Below are 24,003 nucleotides of genomic sequence, written 5' to 3'. Positions count from 1 at the left end.
GTGGGTGGGGCTTAAATGGAGTGTTTGAGTCTAGAGAGTGGGTATAGTTATTTAGTGGGGAGTAGTGGGAGACGGTGCAAGAAAATGTATTCATTGGTATAGGGGCAGGCTTCTTCAGCCTGCCTGTGATGGAGAGACAGGTGTGGGATGGCTTCTGACACTTGGTCAGAAGGTACTGACTGCCATTATGTGCCAGATCCTAAGCAAAGATGTCATAATTTTTTCCTCCAGATATTAAGTACATCTTTGATCTAGTGGAGAAAATAAAACCTGACTCCAGAGTTTAAAGCCTGGGTGACTGCCTAAACTTTGATATTGTTAAGGGGGAGAAGGGAGCAGACAAGGGTTGAATGGAAGATATGAAAGAATAATACTGTGTTTAGAAGGCAGATTATGCAGTCAAACTATGAGTTCAAGCTCCAAATTTGCCACCTGCTCTGTGTGTGAATTTGGGCAGGTTTCTTACCCCCACTCAACCTCAGTTTTTTCATCTATAAAACTGATATAATAAGAATTGCTACCTCATGATATCATTGTGATGATTAATTGAAATAGCATGTAAAGTGCTTAGAATAGTGCCTAATATGTAAGTGCTCAAAAGGATAGCAGTGACAATGAGGAGGAAGAGGGAGAGGATTCCGTTTGATGCTTGATGGTTTAAGTAATAGGAAATTATCCAGGTAGAGATACACATCAAAAGGAATTGTGAGACTGGAGCCCTAGAGAGAAAACCTCGGCTTTGGAGCCATCTCCATTGAGGTGGTAGTTGAATCGCAAAGATGAGATGAAACTAATAAGGAGGAAGTTATGGAGAGAAAGCAGTTTTGTCTCCAGAGGACATTTAACAATGTCTGGAGACTCTTGTTTGTCATAATTGGGGACGGGGAGCAATGTATCATCTACTACATAGAGGCCAAGGATGCTGCTTCATATTTTACAATGCACAGTTCATTTCCCCCCACAGCAAATACCAGCAACAGATGGAAGTTGTGCCAAGGTTGAAAAACCCTTGTGGTTTCCTCAGTCACAGTCGTCTGGAGAGTATGTGTAATGTTTGCAGGGATGAAGCTGATAAACATAAAGCCAGGGAAGTCCAGGTCACAGAAACCATGGGAGAAGAGAAATTAAAGGCTGAGGGCTGTCAGCAGTGTCAGCAGAGAGGTCAGGCGTGAGAGCAGATGGAGGCAGCAACCAGTAGAGTCTTCAGTGCCGGAGGAGACCGGGCAGCAAGGTTTATGTGACTTTCTAAATAAGCTCGGTGGTTCAAGGTAGGAGAGAGGGCAGCGTTGCCTTAGGAAAAGGGTTATTCTGCGTTCTTCCTTCTCAGTCTGACTGTATCAGGCTAACAACTTCTAGGTCAGATTCCTACTCCTCTGATGCCCCCTCTTGTTTTATCAACAAATGTGATTAGAGGCAAATCTGGGTTAGTGAATTAGTTCCAAGAGTGTAACATTTGTGCAGCTCTATCATTTTAGAGATAAAAGGGAGACTGAATTTAGCTTTTCACTTTTAACAGCTCAGGAGCCTGAGGCCCTGAGAGATTCCCTGACTTATCCAAAGTCACGCAGCTGGTTAGTTCTAAAGGACAGGCCTGAATGCCATCCACAGCCGCTGACTTCCCAAGTGCTCACTGCTGCGCCACATTGCCTTCCAGTGTTCTCATCCTGGTTCTCAGAGGAAGGAGGTTACTAGATAGAGTGGTTTTCGGTGTGATGACCTAGATCAGGCTGATCTGAGGTGAATCTTTGCTCTATAGCTTACCTGCTGTGTAACACCAGACCAGTGACTTCACCACTGGGGGCTTCAATTTCCCCTACGCATAAAATGAAAGTATTATTGCCTCCCTGAGGATTAAATCAGAAACACACCTGTGATGGCACTTGGAACACTGCCTGCACATGGTCCCTCTTAATAGCTTCAGTATTATGATTCACAAGACCCTATCTTTGTCACAGATTAAGGGGCAAAAGAATGTCCAGTGGTAGAAAGCAGGCCAAAGTTAGACGTGCCTCTGAGTCACCCAGCCTTGCTCCTAACCCCATCTCCTACTTTGCCATAAGAGCAGCATAGTGAGGGTTGGTGTTGCTGTAGTTATTACAAGATCTTAAAGCAGATCTCTTTCCACTATATTGTGGTGATGTCTATATGTCATTGATGAGCCCGGTACTTCTCAAAAGTCAGTGACTTCACACTTCAGGTCACTCACTGAGTCAGCTAATTAGACCTTGACAATTTTGAGTCTTCCTGTCTATGAACATTGACTGTCTTTACAATTGTTTTTTTTCTCTTTTAATTTCTTTCATTATAGATTTCCTTACACAGATTTTGTACATGTTTTGTTAGATTTATACCTAAGTCTTTCATTTTTTGAGTGCCAATTTAAATGGTATTGTGTTTTTAAATTCAAATTCCACATGTTCATTGATGGTATATATAGGAAAGTGATTGATTTTTATATATTAGCTTTATGTCTGGAGCATTGTTATAACTGTCTATTAGTTTGAGAGCTTTTTTTGATGATTATTTCAGATTTTCTGCATAAATAATCATGTCAGTTGTGAATGGAGACTGCTTTATTTCTGCCTTCTCAACCTGTAAACCTTTTATTTCCTTTTGTCTTTTGAAAAGGAGAAGTGAGATAAAACATCCTTGCCTTGTTCTTGATCTTAGCTGGAAAAATCTAGTTTCTCACCATGCAGTATGCCATTAACTGTAGATTTTTTTTGGTACACTTTTGTGAAGTTGAGAAAGTTCTTCTCTATTTCTAGTTTGCTGAGAGTTTTTATCATACACGGATATTAGATTTTGTCAAGTGCTTTTTCTTGTATCTATTGATATGGTCATGTGATTTTTCTTCTTTAGACTATTGATTATATATTAGATGAACTGATTTTCAAATGTTGAACCAGCCTTGCATACCTGGGGTAAATCCCCCTAAGTCGTGGTATATAGTTCCTTTTATACATTTTTGGATTTGATTTGCTAATGTCTTATTGAGGACTTAACTTTCTTTGAGCCATATTTCTTTTTTAAAATTACTCTTAAAGTAATACACATTATTGTAGAAAACTTGAACTTAAAAGTAAAAAAAAAGTACTCTTAATCCCAGCACTCAGACATAACCACTCTCCAACATTTTGATGTGTTTGTTTTGCTGTTGTTGTTTAGTTACCAAGTTGCATCTGACTGTTTGTGACCTCATGGACTGTAGCCCGCCAAGCTCCTGTGTCCATGGAATTTCCCAAGCAAGAATCCTGGTGTGTGTTAGTCATTCAGTCGTGTCCAACTCTTTGCAGCTCCATGAACTGTAGCCCGCCAGGCTCCTCTGTCCACAGAATTCTGAAGGCAAGAATCCTGGAGTGGTTGCAATTTCCTTCTCCAGGAGATCTTTTCAACCCAGGGATCGAACCTGCATCTCCTACATTGGCAGGCAAATTCTTTACCACTGAGCCACCAGGGAAGCCATATTTATTCTAGTTTTTTTTAATGCAAATAATAATTGGAACAGTAAGTATCATTATTACTTCATTGAGTGAATACTTGAAATAACTGATAGCTGAGGTAGCGATCCCATGGTACTCTTAACAAAGTGAGGAAGGAAGGTAAAGAAGACACTAATGACTACTTTTGTCTAGAGGCTTCTGATGATGAGAAAAATGGTTTGGGAGGAGATTAAATGTTCATTTTAATAACCTTTTCACTATGCTTCTTAACACTCCATTGTAAAATCCAAGCAATCCAGGCTTCTAACCATTGTCAGGAAAATTTTTGTCATCTCTTGGAATGTTGGTAATAGAATGTGGTTCATAGTTTTGGGGTTTTTTTTTTCATAGTTCTTATCTGCTATGCTTCTAAAAGTGAAGTGTAGTGAACGTGTTAGTCACTCAGTCGTGTCCAGCTCTTTGCCACCTCATGGACTGTAGCCTGCCAAGCCTCTCTGTTCATGAAATTCTCCAGGCATGAGTACTAGAGTGGGTAGCCATTCCCTTCTCCAGGGGATCTTCCCAACCCAGGGATTGAACGTGGGTCTCCTACATTGCAGGCAGATTCTTTACTGTCTGAGCCACAAGGGAAGCTTCTGTTAGATAATTTTCCAAGCCTTAGGAATGGACAGTTGTTTTATTCATAAATATTGGCTATTCCCCTCATACACAAAAGACACAGGAAATGGGAGATCCAGGCATCCACTGAAAAAGGACTCTGTCCTCCTTGCGGATGAAGCTCTTCCCTTGTCTGCCCTCACTGGAGCCTGGGAGAGGTTTGCAAGGAGCTCTCTTGAGGTAAAAATGCCAGAATAAATCCACAGGCTATATTGGCCGCCTTAACTTTGAGATTCCCTACCTGGAAGTTTCCGTGGACACTGGCATGCTGAGAGGGTACTGTGTTGTGGGAGTGAGGACAGATTACAGCATTGAAAAAGTTCCCCTGGAACCTTTTTTTTGGGGGGGGGATGGACTGCTTTAAAGTTATTTGCAGGAGATTTGGCTAATAGAGCAAGTATTTCTGGAAGCTTCAATCAGGGTAGACTCAGATGTGTTGCTTTTGTGCAGCTTCCTGTTTGTGACCCTGTTCTATCTTTCTCAGTTCATCTCAGCAACATGTTTCTGGAACAAATCCATCGCTTTCTAGCTAGTATGCTTGTTGTTTTTATAATCTTCCTATAATAAAAAGTAAATAAAACCTTGGTTTTCTACAGGCCAGCTAATAAGGAGTTAATGATTTCCAGCTCATGTCAAACCCATCGAATGGTAGTGTTTTCAAGTACAAGCTCTTAATTCAGGATTTTATGTGTTTAATTATGTATATGTAAAGTGACAGTCTGCATGCCTCTTGGGTCTGGTCTGGCTTAGAAATATTAACTATAATAGCATATAGAAAGTACCATGGGATGAGACTTAACTCTTCAAATGTGCGTCCTTCATCCCAAGATTCACTTTGGGGAAATAACATCCTAGTGGGGATAATAACAAAAGCAACCTGTTAACAGCAGAAATATCTCAATTAAGAAGAAGTAAATATGAAGAACTTGAAGCAGGCAGAAAGGGATCCTTAGAGGCAACATGTTATAGCAGAAGGTATACCAGTCTAGACCAGAGGAAAGTTGGTTTCTAAACCATACTTTGTAACTGTACCTCTCTGGGGCTTTTTTTTTTTCCCTCACCAGAAAGTTGAACTCAGCTCTAGTAAGAACAATCAGATGTTCACTAGTTAGTTCTGACCATTCACAAATGAGCTGCTTATTCTATGAGATTACAATGCTGTGTTTAAGTAATTTTAGAAAACCTATGTTTTTCACCAAATACACCTATAAGAAAGATATATCAACTTGCTTATAACTTAGGGCTTTAAAGTTTTAACAACTTAGGGACTAATCAGTTGACCAAAGAGAGCAAACTCTTTTTATGGTTTCAATTGTATAGGGGACCCAGGTCACTCAGGTAGTTTTCCTGGAGAGAACCTCCAGTGCCTCAGGGAGCACTTCAGGGAGGATGGGGCGGTTTTTCTTTTAACCAGAGTGGTTTTACTTTGGGCTGTATTATACTTCGGGTTTCTACATTAAGACATTGTTTGGGGCAAGGGAAGTTCTGTGGTATTAAAAAGGTGTGACAATTACTAGTAGATTCTATAAAAAGGAAACTTCTACATCACCAGTCTTATCAGTCTGTGATACATCCAGCCTTCTCTCTTCTTTGATTATGAAGAGCTTTCTCTTTTGACATAACTTGCGTGTAGCATAGTCAAGAGTATGGGGCTGTCACTGTCATCTTTGGGAAGCTGTAGGTTAGAGGCTACCTAAATTCTAGGAAACCTACTCAGAATGATGTCAGTGGCTCCCAACTATCAGTGCTGATGTGAAGGGCCGGCTGCTTCTGGAGAATTGTGAAGTTTATAGCAGGATGAAGTTTTGATGATGGGTTGAAATGAAACCTGAAAGGAAATGAAGCTGTTTCATTTCTGCCATTGGTAGGGGTCCTTTCTCCAGAGTGCTCAACCTATTAACCTACCGGTGGCCTAATCCCCCAGGGAGTCTCTCCTTTGGGCTCTGGATTTAAATGAATGCCATGACCCAGTTTGTTCTTGCCATTTTGAACTAGGCTGGAGAATACCTCTTGTAAATTAGTAGAGAATCGGAGTGAGAAGAAGGCAGAAAGCTTTTATAAAGTATTCTGCCTTCAAATCTGTGGCCTAATCTGTATAAAAATAAATTGCATAAAATAAAGGTTGAAAAACCTATGTAAAGTAAAGGAAAATAGATAATTTATGTTTTAAAAATCATGATTTATTCACCTACTGCTGTGTAGTCCCCGCCTTTCCTGACTGTGATGTCAGCTTCTTAACTTCAGATCACATGTGTATGTGATGTCTAGTGAAGTCGGTTACAAGTCAGTTTTTATTATGCTGTCCATTTTTAGTCACTTGGAAGAGCTTTTCTTAGGAATTCAAAAAGTTTATGCCTTAGTTAAAGATTTAGTCTCTAAAGAGAGGTCTTATAATAAGACTAAATTTATTTCAAGGGTAGGGATCCAGATTCACTGATAAATGATTACCATAAAGCATAACACCCTTGAAATATATACACTAAAAATAAAAAGGAATTATATAAATAAACACAAATCACAGTTCTCAATCTGATAAAGAACTTGGAGGGACATTAATAACATTTAACACTCCCCCTCCCCTTTTCTCTAGCACTGGGGCGAGTACCTGCAAAGAGTATGTGAGTTCATGAGGGCTTATGTCACTTTGTCACTTGCCTTTTGAATGGATAGTGTCCTGTAGGCCTTATTTTGCACTGACGTTTTTATGGCGGTGTTACAAAAGCTGCTTAAAGTATCAAGCCTATTTCAGTTTTTAAGAGGCTAATAGAAAATGGCCTCATCTTCCTCTCTCCTTTAGTCTTTTTCTTTCCTAGTCTCCTTTTTAGGTCTTCCCAGTTTGACTTCCCTTCTGACAGACTGTTATAGTGAACAGAGCCCCAGACTGGAGCGAGAAGATTGGGGAACTCAGGGTCTCCTCCAGGATCACAGCTGGGTCTGTTTCCTTCTCTGTCAGACGGGGGTTCGCTTAGATGACAGCTACTTTCTCTTTCAGCCCTAAAATTCTCTATTGGCCTTTGTCCTTTTGTCTACTGTTCTGCCTCTTCCCCATTTCCTACCTCAGCTACTCAATATGCAGAATTGTTTAACAATACTCATAAAATAAACATGGTTATGGGGAAACATCAATACGCGTAGTTGCTGGCAAGATACGGCATTTAGAAATTCAGATTTGGTAGTTTCTCATTTTGTTTGCCTTATGCCCTAGCCAAATGCAGCGGAGTCATATTTTATTTATTCTACACAGTTGTTGTTGCAAAATAAAACAATAATATATTTCACTCATCAAAGAGTAAAAATTTAAAGACTTGATATTATCCACTCTTGGGGGAAGTTTAGGAAAATGCATACTTCACACATTGTGGGAATGTAATTGGTGCATTTTTTTTGGAGGACAGTTTGGCAGTATTAGTAGTTTTAGAATATATATATAAATTGGTTCAGTGATTTCAAAGGTTTCTAGAGAAATTCATATGCAAATATTAAGAGGTATGGCCATTGATGTTCATTGCTGTCCTGTTCATAAAAGCAAAACGTTTGGAAATATCTTGTATTTCTATTAGGAAGGGAAATATTTAATGGATATATTTATTCTTTTATCTCTCTCTATATAAATGTCCATATCTGTATATACCCGTACCATACAGGCATTAAAAATAATACAATGAATGAAGTTGCTCTGTATATACTAACTTTTCAAGTAGAAATCAAGACACAGAACCATACGTTCACCATGATCCATTTACATAAAAACAACGTAATTGTGTATATGTGTACAGCATACTTAGTTTTACTGTGGCTCACTTCGCTGTGCTTTGCAGATACCGTGTCTTACAAACTGAAGGTTTGTAGCAGCCCTACATTGAGCAGTACTCTTCTCCCAGCAGCGTATGCTCACTTTCTGTCCCTGTGTCACGTTGTGGTAACTCTTGTAGCATTTCAAACTTTTTCATTATTATTGTGTCTGTTATGTTGTTGATCTTTGATCAGTGATCTTGATGTTACCATTATAAAAAGTTTATGACTTGCCGAAGGCTCAAATGATGGTTAGCATTTTTTAGCAATGAATTATTTTTAAATTGAAGTATGTATATTGTTTTTGTAAACGTAATGCTCTTTCATACTTAATAGACTACAGTGTAGTATATCTTTATACTTTTATAGAACTTTTTATATGTACTGGGAAACCAAAAAATTTGTGTGACCCTTTATTGTAATATTCACTTTACTGTGGTGGTCTAGAGCAGAACCTGTGTGTCTCCAAGGTATGCCTGTGCATATATATATGTATACACACACACACACACACACACACACACACACACACTGTGTCTCCAAGGTATGCCTGTGCATATATATATGTATACACACACACACACACACACACACGCACACACACACACGCACACACACACACACAATGACCAGAAAGGCATGGATCAGACTGTTAACAGTAACTACCCACTGAGGAGGAAAATGGTATTGGGAAAGAGAGAGAAGAATTTCTATCTTTTTTTAATATACACAAAGAATCTGTCTGCAATATACGAGAGATGGGTTCAAGCCGTGGGTGGGGAAGACCCCCTAGAGAAGGAAATGGTACCCCACTCCAGTATTCTTGCTGGAAAATCCCATGGACAGAGGAGTCTGAATGGCTACAGTTCACGGAGTCACAAAGAGTCAGACATGACTGAGCAACTAAACAACAATATCTATTAAATTTTTAAAAAGTAATTATGTATTACTGGTATGAAAACAAAAAAATAAAAAGGAATGATAAGGAATCACTTCCTAAAGAATGAAAAAAGCAAAAAGAGTGGCAGGAATTTCATTAAGAGTATCCGAGAAACATTGTTCAGAGGATATTCCCAAAACTTCGGGATAGGATAGGACCCACGGTTTGTGTTTTGGCCAGGGCTACCTTGCATTTAGAATAATAGCCCTACTCTCCCATTTCTTTGCGTGTCCAACGTATTCTTACTTGTCTTCTGTTCTGCAGGTAACCCGGGACCAGATGAAGGTGTTTATACAGCAAGAATTTAAGAAAGTTCAAAAAGTGATTGCGGATGAGGAGCAGAAGGCCCTTCATTTAGTGGACATCCAGGAAGCAATGGCCACAGCTCATGTGACTGAGATACTGGCTGACATCCAGTCCCATATGGATAGATTGATGACTCAGATGGCCCAAGCCAAGGAACAACTTGATACCTCTAATGAATCAGCTGAGCCAAAGGCGGAGGTAAAGGAGAATGCCTGTAATAAACCAGTAGCATGAAAAATAGGCAGAAGCTGACTGCCATGTTTGTTAATTCTGGAAATTTCTCTATTTTGGTCCCTAAACATGAATGGATTGAAAGCTTCAATATGACATAAGTGTTTAGACTGGTGTGTAAACCTGTTGGAAATACTGGCTGCTCGGGCCTGTACTCAAAAACTAGACCTAGCAAAATATGTGTACTGTGACTTACAGGAGTGTAGTCAGTGGGGCAGATACTGTTCCCAGTTAATGAGGGGAGCCAGAAGTCAGAGCCATAGAAGAGGGCAATTGACAGATTCCCAGTTATTAAATGGGCCTATAGATAAAGTCACCAGAGGGATGAGAACTGGGCTGAATGAGAATATGTCAGGAAGTGAGCATGAAGCAGGCCAAAATAAAAGATTGGACTCATTTTGTGAATAGTGAAAAGGTGCCTCAGGCTGGTCTTTTTATGAAGCTAATGCATAAATTGGGGGCATGACTATTGGATTGAGGGGCATATGGGCTCAGGCATTGTGAGGATCAGAAATACCAGTGAAAGACTCAGGGTAAATGTTGAATGACAGTTTTAGTCACTACATTCATTGTTATTTTGTAACAAGAATAGAAGAATCTTAAGACATTTTACCAAACAACATATTCAGACATTTAGAATCTATTTCTAAAAAAATATATATATATTAAGGTGGCCATTTTTTAAAATGCATGTGCTCAGTCGCATCTGACTCTTTGCGACTTCATGGACTGTATCCTGCCAGGCTCCTCTGTCCATGGAACTTTCCAGGCAAGAGTACTAGAGTGGGTTGCCATTTCCTACTCCAGGGTATCTTCCAGACCCAGGGATTGAACCCACATCTCTTGCAGCCCTTACCTTGGCAGGTGGATTCTTTACCAGTAGCGCCGCCTTGGGAAGCCTATATGTAAAACATATTTCAGACACTGGAGAGAGGCTATTGTTGATGAGGTTTCATACCATTATGTTGAAAAGCCTGTTAAGCTTCTGCCAGTTAGGTTTAGGGTAGGCCTTTCTAGAAGAAAACCTGGGAGACTTTGTAGTATAGCTGCTGACTCAGTGAGCTCAGCCTTAACGAATGATCTTGCCTTGGCCCAGGAGAGCCCAGCCACAGAATGATCCAGCCAACAAGCCGCCAGGGTAGGTAGGTACCGCTCCCTGGTAGGTAGGTAGGTAGGTAGGTAGGTAGGTACCGCTGCCTGGTAGGTAGGTAGGTAGGTAGGTAGGTACCGCTGCCTGGTAGGTAGGTAGGTAGGTAGGTAGGTAGGTAGGTAGGTACCGCTGCCTGGTAGGTAGGTAGGTAGGTATGTAGGTACCGCTGCCTGGTAGGTAGGTAGGTACCGCTCCCTGGTAGGTAGGTAGGTAGGTACCGCTCCCTGGTAGGTAGGTAGGTAGGTATGTAGGTACTGCTGCCTGGTAGGTAGGTAGGTAGGCACCCAGGAGGCAGGTACCGCTGGTGTCGTCCTGACAGGAAACGTAAGAGACCGTTGCTTTACTCCTCTAGAGCTGTCGCTTAATTTTCATCAGTGTGTGAAAGGAATAGAATGGCACTTGTTCTTTTCATTTCCTCCTCCCCAGAATTAACAAAGTGTGTGCCTAAATAGGTTTCTAGATAGGTGAGAGGGCATGTTATACGTGTCGCTTCATGTAATCCTTATTTCAGTGAGCAGTGTATCCATTTTACAGATGGGCTGCTGAGGTGCCAAGAACTGTAGACGCGGACTGGGTGTCGTTCATTAGCAGAAAAGAGCCAGGGTTCCATCCATCCCGTTCCCGTTCCCGTGCCTGTGCTTTCCCCTACCGTCTGCCACATGTCCTGCTTATACCTGTGGGAAGAACAAGGAGAATCAGTGTCCTGGACCGCTTTGCATTCCTAAGACCGTTTACTCTGTGGAAATGGTCACTGTGTGTCTTTTTAAAAATTAATTATAAATAATAATACATCTATTTTTAAATACATTTATTAACATTTTTTCTTTAACACTGGAGTGGACTTTGTGTCCAAACTCCAAGCAAACAGAAGTTTCAGCCTTAAGAGATCATTGGCATGACTCTGTCCCCAGGTCAGCTCAGATTGGACCCTTCACATTTATTCTGTGTCGATGATTTTTTTCAGAAATAAAGATTCAATTTTGAAGAGATCTCCCTCTCTTTTATTTTCACTTCAAATAAAGAATTTAGCCCCTGCCCAACATTAATTGTTCTTTAACTACTTGAGTAGCTCAGTTTCACTCTGCTTGTTAACTCCGAAGGAATTGCTCGTAGGGGTGCAAAGATGACAAGCCCTAAGGGCCAGGCAGTGTACACAGTAAGCTATTAAAAATGAGGAGTAGCATACATCTGACTAAAGCTTTTACACAAAGCTATTGTTATCTCATGGCTGCTCATTCCAGCTAATGTGGTGACTTACTGATCAAAGCAAATTTCCAGTATCTCTCTTGCACTCAATAGAGGAATTGTTTTCTTCTCTTTGCATTGTATAGGTTTTTAAAAATTTCCTGAATTTTTATTTTGATCAGAAAATCCTACCCAACACTTTATTATGAAAAATTTCATATATATAGCAAAGTTGAAAGAATTTTATAGATAACACCCATATCCTGGCACCAGGATTCTGCCATTAACAGTTTACTGTACTTGATTCATTTTACGTATATAGCCGTCTTTCCAACCGTCTCTCCTCAGTTCTTCTTCGCATTTAAAAACAAATAGCATGTTCTGGTTCTGAACAAGATGGAGTAAATGCATTTTCTTTGTACTCTTTCCCACTGATCACAGCAAAAATTCCTAGACAAAATACTGAGTCACCTACGAGAAGATTCTCAAAAGTGGAGAAAAGATGGCAGACTGACCACGGATCTTGAGGTGTGAGGAGCCACACCACAATGAGTTCCTTGGGAGGAGCAGAGGCAGGGTTCTTGCTTCCTATATATCCTGGCCTGGGTGTCCTGCAAGCTAGAAACACTAATGAGCACAGACTAAAAGAACATCTCCAAGAGAAAACCTGCTCTCTAGCCAAAGGACTTGGAAAAGGGCAGTTCAGCTGAAGAGAAACCCTTTAATCATTTCTGCCTATTCTGGATGAATGGGCACAGTGTTTATAATAGTGACTGTAAAATTCTGGTCTGATAATCCCTAATGCTGTGCCTTCCTGGTGTGGAAGGCACCATGACAAAAGCTGCATCCCTTCCCATCCCGAACTGACACCACAGTAGAGGAGCCAGTGAGGGAAAACCTATTTTACACCCTCACCTATAGTAATGAGGTATCATTTTTTCTCCATGGAGTCTTTAGGTAAAAGTTTGTACCTACCCCTCACAGTAATTAAGTGACGCCTACCTCCTATGGGGCCTGAAGGTGGAACTCTGACTTCTCCCATTCCTCTGCAATAAGAGGAAGGGAATAGCAAACCATTCCCTGTGGGGTTCTCTGGTGGCTCAAATGGCAAAGAGTCCATCTGCAATGCAGAAGACCTGGGTTCGATCCCTAGGTCAGAAAGATCCGCTGGAGAAGAGAATGGCAACCTACTCCAGTATTCTTGCCTGGAGAAGTCCATGGACAGAGAAGCCTGGCAGGCTATAGTCCATGGGGTCTCAACTGAGCGACTAACACTTTCACTTTCATATCACCCCTCCCCTTGGGGACTGTAGATGGAGCTTTAATGCCTCCCTCCCACCCTGCATTAACTAGGCAGTGCCCCTCCCCAGCTGACTCAGCAGGTGGAATCGTTACCTTCCCCCTTCACTTGGTAGTGTTGGGTTGATTCCCCTCCTCCTCCTGAGCTAGCATCAGTGGAGACTATAGACGGGAGCTCTGTCATCTGAAGGAGGCGACCAGAATGGCACTGCAGAAGTTTTATAAACTCAGATGACGTGTGAACCGTAAGCCATAAAAGTGATCTAGGAAATGTGTTCTGACCCTAAATAGGTTGACAGCCTTCTAGAATAGAAGATATAATTAGTAACCGGATCTTATAATGTCTAAGGTATAGTTCATAGTTACTCATTATACCAAGAACCAATGAAATCTCAATTTTAATGAGAAGGAAAATCAGGAGATGGCCACACCAGGAAGACACAGTACTAGGGATTATCAGACCAGAATTTTAAAGTCACTATTATAAAAATGTCTCAATAAGCAGTAACAAATGCTGGAAACAAATGAAAAATATTTTAAAATCTCAGGAAGGAAATATTAATACAAGATATAAAGAAGGATCAAATGAAATTTTAAAGCTGAAAAATACAATGACAGACATGAAAAAATTCACTGGACTGGCTCAATGGCAAATGGGAAATTACAGAGGAAAGAATCAGTTAATTTGAAGACACATCAATAGACCCTCAATCTGAACAACCAAGAAAAAAGATTGAAAAAGAATTGAATTGAATCTCAGAGATCTGTGGGACAATAAAGAAAGCTCTGACATACATGTCACTTCTCCAGCAAGGGGAGGAAAAGGAATTTCTAAAATCTGGTTGAAAAATATAAACCCAGAGATTTAAGAAACTGAATGAACCCAAGTGAGATAAACCTAAGAAATCCATGCCTAGACTCATCAAAATCAAACTTCCAAAAACTTAGGACAAAGAACAAATCTTGAAATCAAAGAGAAATGACATTAGACATGGGAAACAATAATTCAGATGAACATGGTTAGAAGTAAGATTTTTTTTTTATATCCACTGAAATTATTAAGTGAACTTCTTCCATTATTCTGGTGTGATGGCTGATTACTTTGGTTAATTTTACAATGTTGAATCTTGCATTGCATTATTAAACCTTGCAATCCTGAGATAAACTCCCACCTGATCATTTTGTATTATCTGAGTTCAATTCATTAATATTTTGTTGAAGACAGAGAGAGATGTGAGGTGAAAGCGTTAGTCTCTTTGTGACCCCGTGGACTGTAGCCCACCAGGCTACTCTGCCCATGGGATTCTCTAGGCACGGATACTGGAGTGGGTAGCCATTCCTTTCTCCAGGGGATCTTCCTGACCCAAGGATTGAACCTGGATCTCCTGCATTGAAGGCAGATTCTTTACTCTCTGGGCCACCCGGGAAGCCCCCTTCAGAGATGGATATTTATTTGTTAATTTATATTTTTATAATGTCATTTTATAATGTAAGGCTTTGGTATTAGGATAGTGCTGGCCTCAGGTAACAACCTGAGAAGTTATTTCCTCCTCATGTATTTTCTGGAAGGGTTTTTGTAAGATCGGTATTATTTCTTCCTTAAATATTTGGTAGAATTTATAAGCAAAAACATCTGTCATAGAGTTTCTTTATGCGAAGGTTTTTGATAGCCAATTTAATTTCTTTGATATCGACCTAGTCAAATTTTTTCATCTTACATTGATTTGAAATGTTAAAACTGGTTGTAATTTTCAAGGAATTTGTTATTTTCACCTAAGTTGTTTTAGTTTTTAGTGTAAAGTTGTTCATATATTTTCTTATATTTTTTAATTGTCCGTAGTCTCCTGGGACGGAGGAGCCTGGTGGGCTGCCGTCTGTGGGGCTGTACAGAGTCGGACACGACTGAAGCGACTTAGCAGTAGCAGCGGTCTCTGGAATAGTAACCCATCTTTCATGTCTGATACTGATAATTTTTTATTTTCCCTCTTTTATCCTTGATCAGTCTAACTTATATTTTATTAATTTTATTAGTCTTTTTAAAGAACTGACTGTTGGATTTGCTAATTTTACTCTTTGTTTTCTGCACATCTCCTTTTTTCCTACTTATTTTGAGTTTACCTTATTCTTTTTTCTGTCTTCATAGATTGCGGATTTTACTACTTTCTTCTTTTATGTAAATTTTTAGAGCAATACATTTTCCTCTAATCACTGTTGAATCATACAATTTGGTTATGTTGTGGCTTCTTTATCATTCAGTTTGAAATATTTTTTCATTTACCATGTGATTTCTTCTTTTTGTTCATTGATTATTTAGGAGTATATTGTTTAGTTTCTAAATACAGGGCCTTTTCCTACATACCTTGTTATTTCTAGTTTAGTCTCATTGTCAACAGAGAACCTATTCTGAATGAGTTCAGTCATCTAACACTTACTGAGGCTTGTTTTATGACCTGTCATATGGTCTTTCTTGTTGAAAGCATATGCACACCTAACAGTAATATGTATTCTGTAGTTTGAAGTGTGGTGTTCTTTAAATAGCATTTAGGAGTTCAGATAATTTATGTTTTTACTTATTTTTATGCCTAGTTCTATCAACTGCTGAGAGAGGGATGTTACATTTCAAGTATGATTAGGGATTATCTATTTCTTTAATTCTGTCAGCTGTTCTTCAGATATTTTGAAGCTCTATCACTAAGCAAATATGTATTTATGATTATTACATCTTCCTAATGAACCAGTCCTTTAATCATTATGAACATTCCCTTTTTCTCTATTAATGCTCTGTCTTGATATCTGTTTTATCTAATGTTAGTAAAGCCAGTCTAGTGTTATGCTTACTGTTTTTGTGGTCTATCTCTTTCCATTCATTTGCTTTCAATCTGTCTGTATTCTTAACTTATGTCTCTTATAAATAACATGTAGCTGGGTCTTAGTCATTTATCCATTCTGGTAATCTCTGTCTTTTAATTGAAGTGTAACGTTCATTAACATTTGATGTTATTATTAATATGGTTAAATTTAGGTCTACCCTAGTATGGTTTGTTTTCTGTTTTTGTTCTTCTCTTTGTGTTTTCTTGCTTTCTTTTGGATTTTTGAAACATTTCCTTGAATCTCATTGTAATATATCCATTGGCCTTCTAGCCCTATTATTTTGCATTATTTTTCAGTGGTTTCTGTAAGGATTATAGTATGTATCCTTAAATTTTCAGTCTACTTAAAATTAAATTTTACATAAAGTGTAGATAGCTTGAAACTATATAGGTCAATTAACCCTCTTTCCATATCCTTTATGTTTTAGTTGTCATATGTATATAATTTATATATGTTATAAACACTGCAAGACAGCTATAATTTTAGCTTAAAACTGTGTTTTTAAGGAAATTAAGAAGGAAAAAGATAATTTCATGTCTGTGTGCTTGTGTGTGTGTATGTAGTTTTTATGCAAGTTTGTACTAATAGTTGCTTAACTCTAAATTTACTTAAGGTTGTTTACATAAACTTAAAGCAGTTAATTTTATGGTATTAAAAATTATACCTCGATAAAGCTGATAAAAATATGTCTAGGTGTCTTACCAACCCAAATACTATTTGCTTTTTTTTTTCATGAAGATTGTTCTAAAGCCAGCAAATTATTTGCCAGTATAATATATAGCCAGCATAATATATAGCCAGTATATTTATTTGATTCCAAGTTAAGGCCTTTTCTTTGAGAGTATGAGTTTGCTCTTTGGAGTGGAATGTCCTATTTCTGGCATAAACCATACTCATACTGTTTCACTTGTAAGGTCCAGTTTCAGTCTCTTTTTAAGTGAGGAGGATAACATTTGAAACAAGTTGAATGTAGAATCCTTCTTTTATGTAGATTTTTTTATACCATTTTTAAATTGAAGTATAGTTAATTTATAATGTTGCATTAGTTTCAGGTGTATGTCAAAGTGATTCAGTTATATAAATATATCACACTGATATATTTATATAACTGAATCACTTTGATATATACACACACATATATGTTTATATATTCTTTTCCAGATTCTTTTCCATTATACATTATTATAAGATATTCAATACCATTCCCTGTGCTATACAGTCAATCCTTATTTTTTAATCTATTTTATATATAATAGTATATATCTGTTCCTGGAGTAGGAAATGACAGCCCACTCCGGTATTCTTGCCTGGCAAATCCCTTGGAAAGGGAAGCCTGGGCAGGCTGTGGTCTATAGGTGTCAAAGAATCAGACACTAATGAAGCAACTTAGCATGTATGCAAGTATGTATCTGTTAATTCCAAACTTCTAATTTATGCCTCCCCACCCCTTTACCATTTGGCTACCATAAGTTTGCTTTCTATGTCAGTGAGTCTTTTTCTGTTCTGTAAATAAGTTCATTTGTACCACTCAGTCTGCTATTGAGGAAAATTTTCCGAGTGAGGCTTGGCCTTTAAGGATGGGAATTAACTCTCAGAATAGGAATGTGCATTTCAAGTAGTGGGGAGAGAATGGGCTCACCTTTTACTCGCAAGATTGCTAATCCTCAGAATGTCTGCTGACCTCTTCAAAATTGCCTTATATGTATGTGCATTTGTTCTTGCATTTATTTGTTCATTTCTTCAAGAGTGAAACTCTCACCCTGTTTTTCCCATGCTTTTTGATAGCGATTACTGTTTTTTAAAAAATAATCACTTACCTATAGGCAGCAGAAATGGATGAATGAAAGCAAAGCCCATCTTCTCTGTTCTTTCACAGTATCCCTAGAAATGTTATTAAATAACATTTCAGAGAAGTACAATAATGACCACCATTTGTTGAGCACTTATGCTAGACACTTGCTTAATGTTTTATACACATTTTCTCATTTAATGAATCCATGCGGCCACCCTGTGAGGTCAGAATTAGGATTTCCATGTGCAGATGAGGAAACTGAACCTTGGAAAAGTTAAGTAAATTGCCAAAAGCGTCACTGTTGGAGTTAACGAACCAGAATTCAAAGCCATGTTTCTCTAACTTAGAAAGCCTGTCTCTTAACCATTATACTAAGATAGGTGATTGGGAAGATTTCCTCTGAATCATGGAAGGACGTTTGGATACTTTTTTCCTTACAGTTCTCCTAGATAATTATGTTTTAACACCCAAAGATAATTGGAAAATTGTATTGAGGTTTAAATATGTCATTGATAGTTATGTAGCTCATATTAAATTTAAATTATATGGATTTTTTCACTAGATTATAGTTCCCATAAGACATGCCAGTCAAACAAACGACAGGAGAAGGTTTCCATCACCCCATATCCTCCTTCCACCACTAGCCCCGCTTCTCATTAGTTGATTAGCACCCTCAGCAATAGTGCAGATTCCTCACAGTCTTCTAAAAATGTTCTTTTTATCCGACCTCCAGTGCATAACCTGTTGAGAATCACCTTTCTGACCGCAGGTGTCCTTGAGAGGCTTGTGCCCCGGCAGTCCCCGTTACCTCTGTTGCATTCCCAGCCCCCCCAGCCCACCCACACCACTGCCACCCCCACACCTCCTGCCCAAGACACGCACATACACATCCCCATTCTCTAGTTTCACAGAACTCAAAATTCCTTAAACCTGCATTTTATAAACTGCGGTGGCTTTGCTCTTGCTATTCCAGTGCCCGCCCTGTTTATCTTCTGTTCTCAACCTGGGAAAATCCTTCCTATTCCCCAAGGGGCAGTATAAGTGCCACGTTCTCTGTGAAGCCTTCTCCCCTTCTCCAGGAGAGGCCGTGTTTATCACTTTTCTTCTGACCCTCCGAGCATTCCGTGTATGTCTTTGGTAGCACCCTTAAGACATTTAGGCATAGTTCACTTTCTGTCTAGTTCCCCTGCTCCAGAATAGGAGCTCCTAGAAGGATAGATCATGAGGGGTTTTTTGTCTATTATCTTCAGTGCCCTCAGGTAAGAGCTTCTTAATGAATCATACTGAATTGTTAGTGATATTGCTAATAACCTTTATTAAGTGCGTTCTGTATCTTAGGCACTGTGGTTGACATTTGTACACATTATTTCACTTAATTTCATGCTTACCCCATATTATAAGGAGAGTTTTTACCCCTATGTTACTAATTAGAAAATTGAAGTTAAGAAAGGCAAAATAATTTGACCAGGGTAGGACAGCAAGCAAGTAATAGAGTCAAGATTTGAACCAAGTGTCTGACTCCAGAGCTCATTCTTCTTTATACCTATAGGGTCAATCAGTCAATCTTTCCATTAATCAAATAAGTTCCCGGGGAATTATCTCCAGCTAAGAGATACAGTCTCTATTGAAACCAATCCTGAATGACTAAAGAGGAGGACATCAAAGATACTGTCACCAAAAGGATAAGTGAGGTCCCTTGGAGAAGGCTTGAGTGTCATTTGAAAAATCTTGTTTGGTCACAAAAAGAGGCTCAAAGAAATCTACTGTGATCACTGATAAAAGTTAGGCTCACAGAATATAGTACCTGGAAAAATCACTGTTACACATTGCTTTTGTGAAGGGTGGATGAGAAGTAGAGAAATGTCATTGTTTGGAGAATGGTGTGGCTCATCAAATGCCAGAACTGTCCTTTTACAAAGAAGATTGAGGTCCAGATTAATTAACTTGCTTGCCCAAGGGCTCATAGCTAATAAATAACGGAACTTGGACTAGAATTCCAGTTTCCCGAGTCCCAGTTTAGAGCCTTTTGCATAGTGTGCTCTCTTTTAAAGCTTCTGTATTCATGTTTGGAGGGAAAAGATGCTAGACCGAGGCCGAAGTGAGCCTTTGAGGGGAACAGCTTGATGCTTTTGGAGCTGGTCAGCTTTTGCAGGAGACCCGCTGCTATTTTGGGCTCTCACTTTGCTCAAAACTAAATACTGCCAGCCATACAAATAAAGGGCAAGGCTATTATTTAGGCCTCCTAGGTCTATGCATTCACTTCTCTGCTTGTAAGGACAAATTATTAGTTCATCTCTGCTGGGCAGTTTGAACATAGGATTATATTAGCTGTTGTCTTAGCACTTAGATGTCGACTAGCTTGTCTCTGTTGTAATAAATGTACAAGCTTTGCTTTCAAATTGGGAGAGAAGAGGGAAAACAAAAACATCTCCATCAGTCTGTACTGATCCTGATTTCTCATGTTGTTTCTTTCTGTTTCTTTCAGGGCGACGAGGAAGGACCCGGGTAAGATCACATTACTGTTGCTTATGTGTTCTCAGAATTGAAGTAGAGCGACATTTGTGGCCTTTGAAGGCCCCATGAAATATGCCAGCCAAGGAGCAGCACAGATAAGGGATCTCATCTTAAGCCAGGGACTTTGCAGATCTTATTTTGTAAGATTCCCATCTCCGCCCTCCCCCCTCCCCACACATCTATGCCATTTCCTGTCTGTAACCTTCAGATAAAGACAAGCTTTAAAGTATACAATGACAGTAACTCTGTTTTATTCTGTAGCACATTCCGAATACCATGTTAAGACCAGTAGGTACTATATTTAAATGGTAATTAGGTATCAGGTGGGCTGAATAGATAAACTTTTGCATTGTTCTTTCTTGATTGGAATGGGATTGCTTTTTTAAAAAAAATTTTTAATGGACTCTGGATCCAATATTCTTTATTTCTGACCTATAACCTTGTGTCTGACTCAAGTCAGCTATGCAGTGAACCCAAGGTCTTAGGTATACAACACTTTGTTTAGGAAGAAAAAAATACTTCTTTGTGCTGTTGTTTCACCACATGAGATTTAAAAGTGCATTTTTTCCATTGCCACTGCTTCTTAGTAAACCTGGACTTTGGTTTACTTACCTTTGCTTCTTTCTGCTCAGCAGTGAGAACAGGCTCTAGGCAATGCTGTAGCTCTGCTGTGAACACAATCAAGGGGCATTTGTACAAAGTAAAATGCAATGTCCAGATGGGCCCCCTCTGTCACATAGGATCCAGGACTGTTAAGGCTGGGAGTTGTCAGAAAGATCATCCAGGCCACTGCTATTCAAACTTCAGTTTTAGTAGAAACAGCTTTTTTTTCAGATGGGCCTTGGGTAGAGTGTATACAAAACATTTTTTGTCTGATTAAAGTTGGGGCCACATCTACTGGTGAAACTTCTGTATTCCTTACAATAGACCCCAAGGGGCTGCTGCACAAACCCAGGGTTCCTGAGGACTCAGTTTGAAAGTCACTCATCTAATGCAAGCCTCTCATTGAAAAGTTAAATGAGTTGCCCAAGGTTACCTCACTGGAGCCAGGATTTGCTTCTTCTTTACTTTTGTTTACAAATACGGTTCCTTCTTTTTCCTTCTCACTCCACACATCCTGCGCTGCTGTCTTGGTGCCAGATGTTATCCCACATCTGTATTTCCTGCTGCTTCCTTCCTTTGGACTGTAGTTCTCAGCCTAAATCTCATTCCTTGTCCTCTGTGGCTAATGGTACCCCTGCTTTAAACCCAGAGAGCTTCAGGGGATCCCTTCAGATCCCATCCTCCAGCCATCCTCAGGAGCAGGCTCCCTTTGTGTTGTGGTTCATTTCTTTCCTTCCTTCCTCTCTCCCTGTCTCTTTTTCTCATGACCCTACTGTGTGTCAGGCACTGTGCTGTACACTGGGCATATGTGGAAACTCAGACAGACATGGTCCCTGCCCTTGCGAGTCCTCAGTCTAGTAGGAGAGAGAGGCGCAGGACCGGGCACTTGCAGTCCGGAGGCAGTGCTGCGATTAAGTGAAGTCCACGCTGCTTTAGGAAGGGCTCCTGAGACAGTCTTGGAGAATAAGGGGAGGCTTACCAGAAAAGGTTTTCTGTAAATGGAGGTCTGAAGGATGAGGAGGCAGTCAGAGGAGAGGCAGAGACAGGGCTGTTAGAGGGACAGGGAACAGCTTGGGTAATAGCTCTAGACAAGAGAAGAGTGGAGGGCAGAAAGCAGAGTCCGGCTCACGGAGGGCCCTTATAGGCCTCCTGAAGTGGGAGGGCATTAAATAACTTAAAACATGAATTAACCTGAGTAGATTTGCACTTTGGAAGTCTCGTCTGCATGCTCAGCTGCATGCAAAATGGGAAATGGATGGGAGGTGTTTCAGAGCCTGGGAGACTAGTAAGATCAGGTTCGTGATGTTGGGAGCCTATATCAACATCTTCTCTAGTTATTGACCAAGTTTTCACCATTTTACACAGACCTCTGGTTTAGACAAACTCATCAGATTATCTGTAAACCTTTGGTTTAGACAAACTCCACCTCTTCTCTCAAAACTAGCTCTGGCTTCTTAAAATTCGGACAAAGCAGAGTCCTAGACATTTTCTTCCCCAGAGAGAGGATTCAAGCAAGACCAATATAAAGAAAACACTTCAGCCTATGTAGTATACATATTCTGCACATAGAAATGGCATTTCTGTCTTGTGAGCACCTGGTTAGGATGGACATGTTCATCTTGTGTTTATGACCACATGCCAGAGTCATGTTGACCTTATGAAGGGCCCTAATGAAGAGATTAACTCCCTTCAGAGATACTGTTCAGCATGAGATACTGGCTTCAGAGCTAATTGCAGATTCCTTCCTGTCATTTTGACAAGATAATGGTGAAGTGTTTAGAGTTTCTTTGGGCTTCCCTCGTGGCTCAGTGGTAAAGAATCCACCTGCCAATGCAGGAGATGTGAGTGCGATCTCTGGGTCTGGAAGATCCTTGAAGGAGGGAATGGCAACCCATTCCAGTATTCTTCCCTAGAGAATTCCAGGACAGAGGAGCCTGGCAGGAAGCAATCCATGGGGTCTCAAAAGAGTCAGACACAAGTTAGCAACTATAAACAACAACAAATAGGGTTTCTTTACTAGCAACCAAGATATCAAGCTTTCACCCTCAAGCCAAGCTGCCTGCCATGGATGTCAGTAGGGATCTGTTGGACCGGGACTTATTTGGTAAAATGAGCACTTGAAAAAAGCGTGTTCCAGTATGGCAGAAAGAGGAGTCAAATTTTCCTTTTACCCTTTAAATTCCTACCTGGTTCCATTCAGTTTGTGTTGAACTACCATTTGGCTCAATTTATTCCAATTAACACCTCAGGGCAGATTGCCTTTGATCTGAAATTTCTCACATTTATGATATACACTTTACCATCTCAGTAAGCCAGAGTTTTGTTCCAAAGGCTTCTGTATTGCTGACAGTGCTAAATGAGAGTTTGATGTGTGAGGAAGACAGAAGGAAGTGTGGGTCTCCCCACACGGGGGACGGAAGAGACATGAATCTGGAGACGCTGTGTTCCAGGTCTGCTCGGGAGTCTCACACCTGTGTCTCCTTTGCTAGTATTCTTACCACACAGCTCCTTCCCCTTTCTGCACAGAAGTCCAGGGAGATTGGATTCCAACCACTCTCTATGGTGGTCTGAACAATGGAAATATCCTGTCCTTTTGAAACATATTTGTCTGAAATAGATCTATATTTTCCTCCATTCCTGCCAGCTAGAGTCTCCCTGCCTTCTTTTTTCTTTTCACTTTTGACTTCCCAAGCCAGTTAGATTTGAGGTGGCCAAGTATTTGTACTTTTTGGTCATGTCTGTTCCTTGTTCTGAATTCTATTGTGTACTTTTCCTGCTAGTTAACAACAATGATGATCAAAGATACCATTTTTTGAAGTTTTATTGTGCACAAGTGTTTTTTATATACTCTCTTAACCCTCATGTAAAGCTTATGATGGAGCTATTACCCCACTTGTAAAAGAGAGGAAATGAACACACAGAAAGATTAACTTGCCCTGGATCACACAGCTAGTCGAAGCAGAGCTAGGATTTAAATCTAGTCTGGTTTCAGAGCCCATGCCCTCATCCATGATGCGGGCTATCTCCCAGGGGCCAGCCCACTTCTCTCTGTGACCCTGAATGAAAGGCATGAGGATTCACACTCACTTGTCAGAGTATCACTTTGATCTCATTCCTCCAACCTGGGAATTCTTACTTGCATTGACGTTCAAATGTTGGCCTCTGTTTTCTGCAGGCTACTTTTCCTCTCCTTAGCCTCTGTCACTTTAAGGGGCTATTT

At 39.9% G+C, this 24,003-nt stretch overlaps 1 protein-coding gene and 1 long non-coding RNA gene across 4 annotated transcripts in view; one reads left to right on the top strand and one right to left on the bottom strand.

Annotated features, from left to right (window-relative positions):
* Positions 1-24,003, bottom strand: part of LOC136174394 (uncharacterized) — a 1,095,937-nt gene that overhangs the window by 259,787 nt on the left and 812,147 nt on the right. The gene's annotated exons all lie outside the window — the stretch shown is intronic.
* The window catches only part of TRIM44 (tripartite motif containing 44), a 109,010-nt gene that overhangs the window by 34,449 nt on the left and 50,558 nt on the right, over positions 1-24,003 (top strand). Inside the window, exons 3-4 of one of the 3 annotated variants that reach the window (XM_065944313.1) lie at positions 9,097-9,336; positions 20,152-20,171. In XM_065944313.1, coding sequence (XP_065800385.1) covers positions 9,097-9,336; positions 20,152-20,171 — 260 coding nt within the window. Of the gene's footprint in view, positions 1-9,096; positions 9,337-12,145; positions 12,900-20,151; positions 20,172-24,003 lie in introns of those variants that run through there. The other 2 variants (XM_065944314.1, XM_065944312.1) reach the window with 2 other exon arrangements.

This window comes from Muntiacus reevesi, chromosome 9, assembly GCF_963930625.1.
Source record: "Muntiacus reevesi chromosome 9, mMunRee1.1, whole genome shotgun sequence".
Lineage (NCBI taxonomy): Eukaryota > Metazoa > Chordata > Mammalia > Artiodactyla > Cervidae > Muntiacus > Muntiacus reevesi.
Note: the sequence above shows the minus strand (reverse complement) of the source record. Positions and strands in the feature narration are given on the sequence as shown.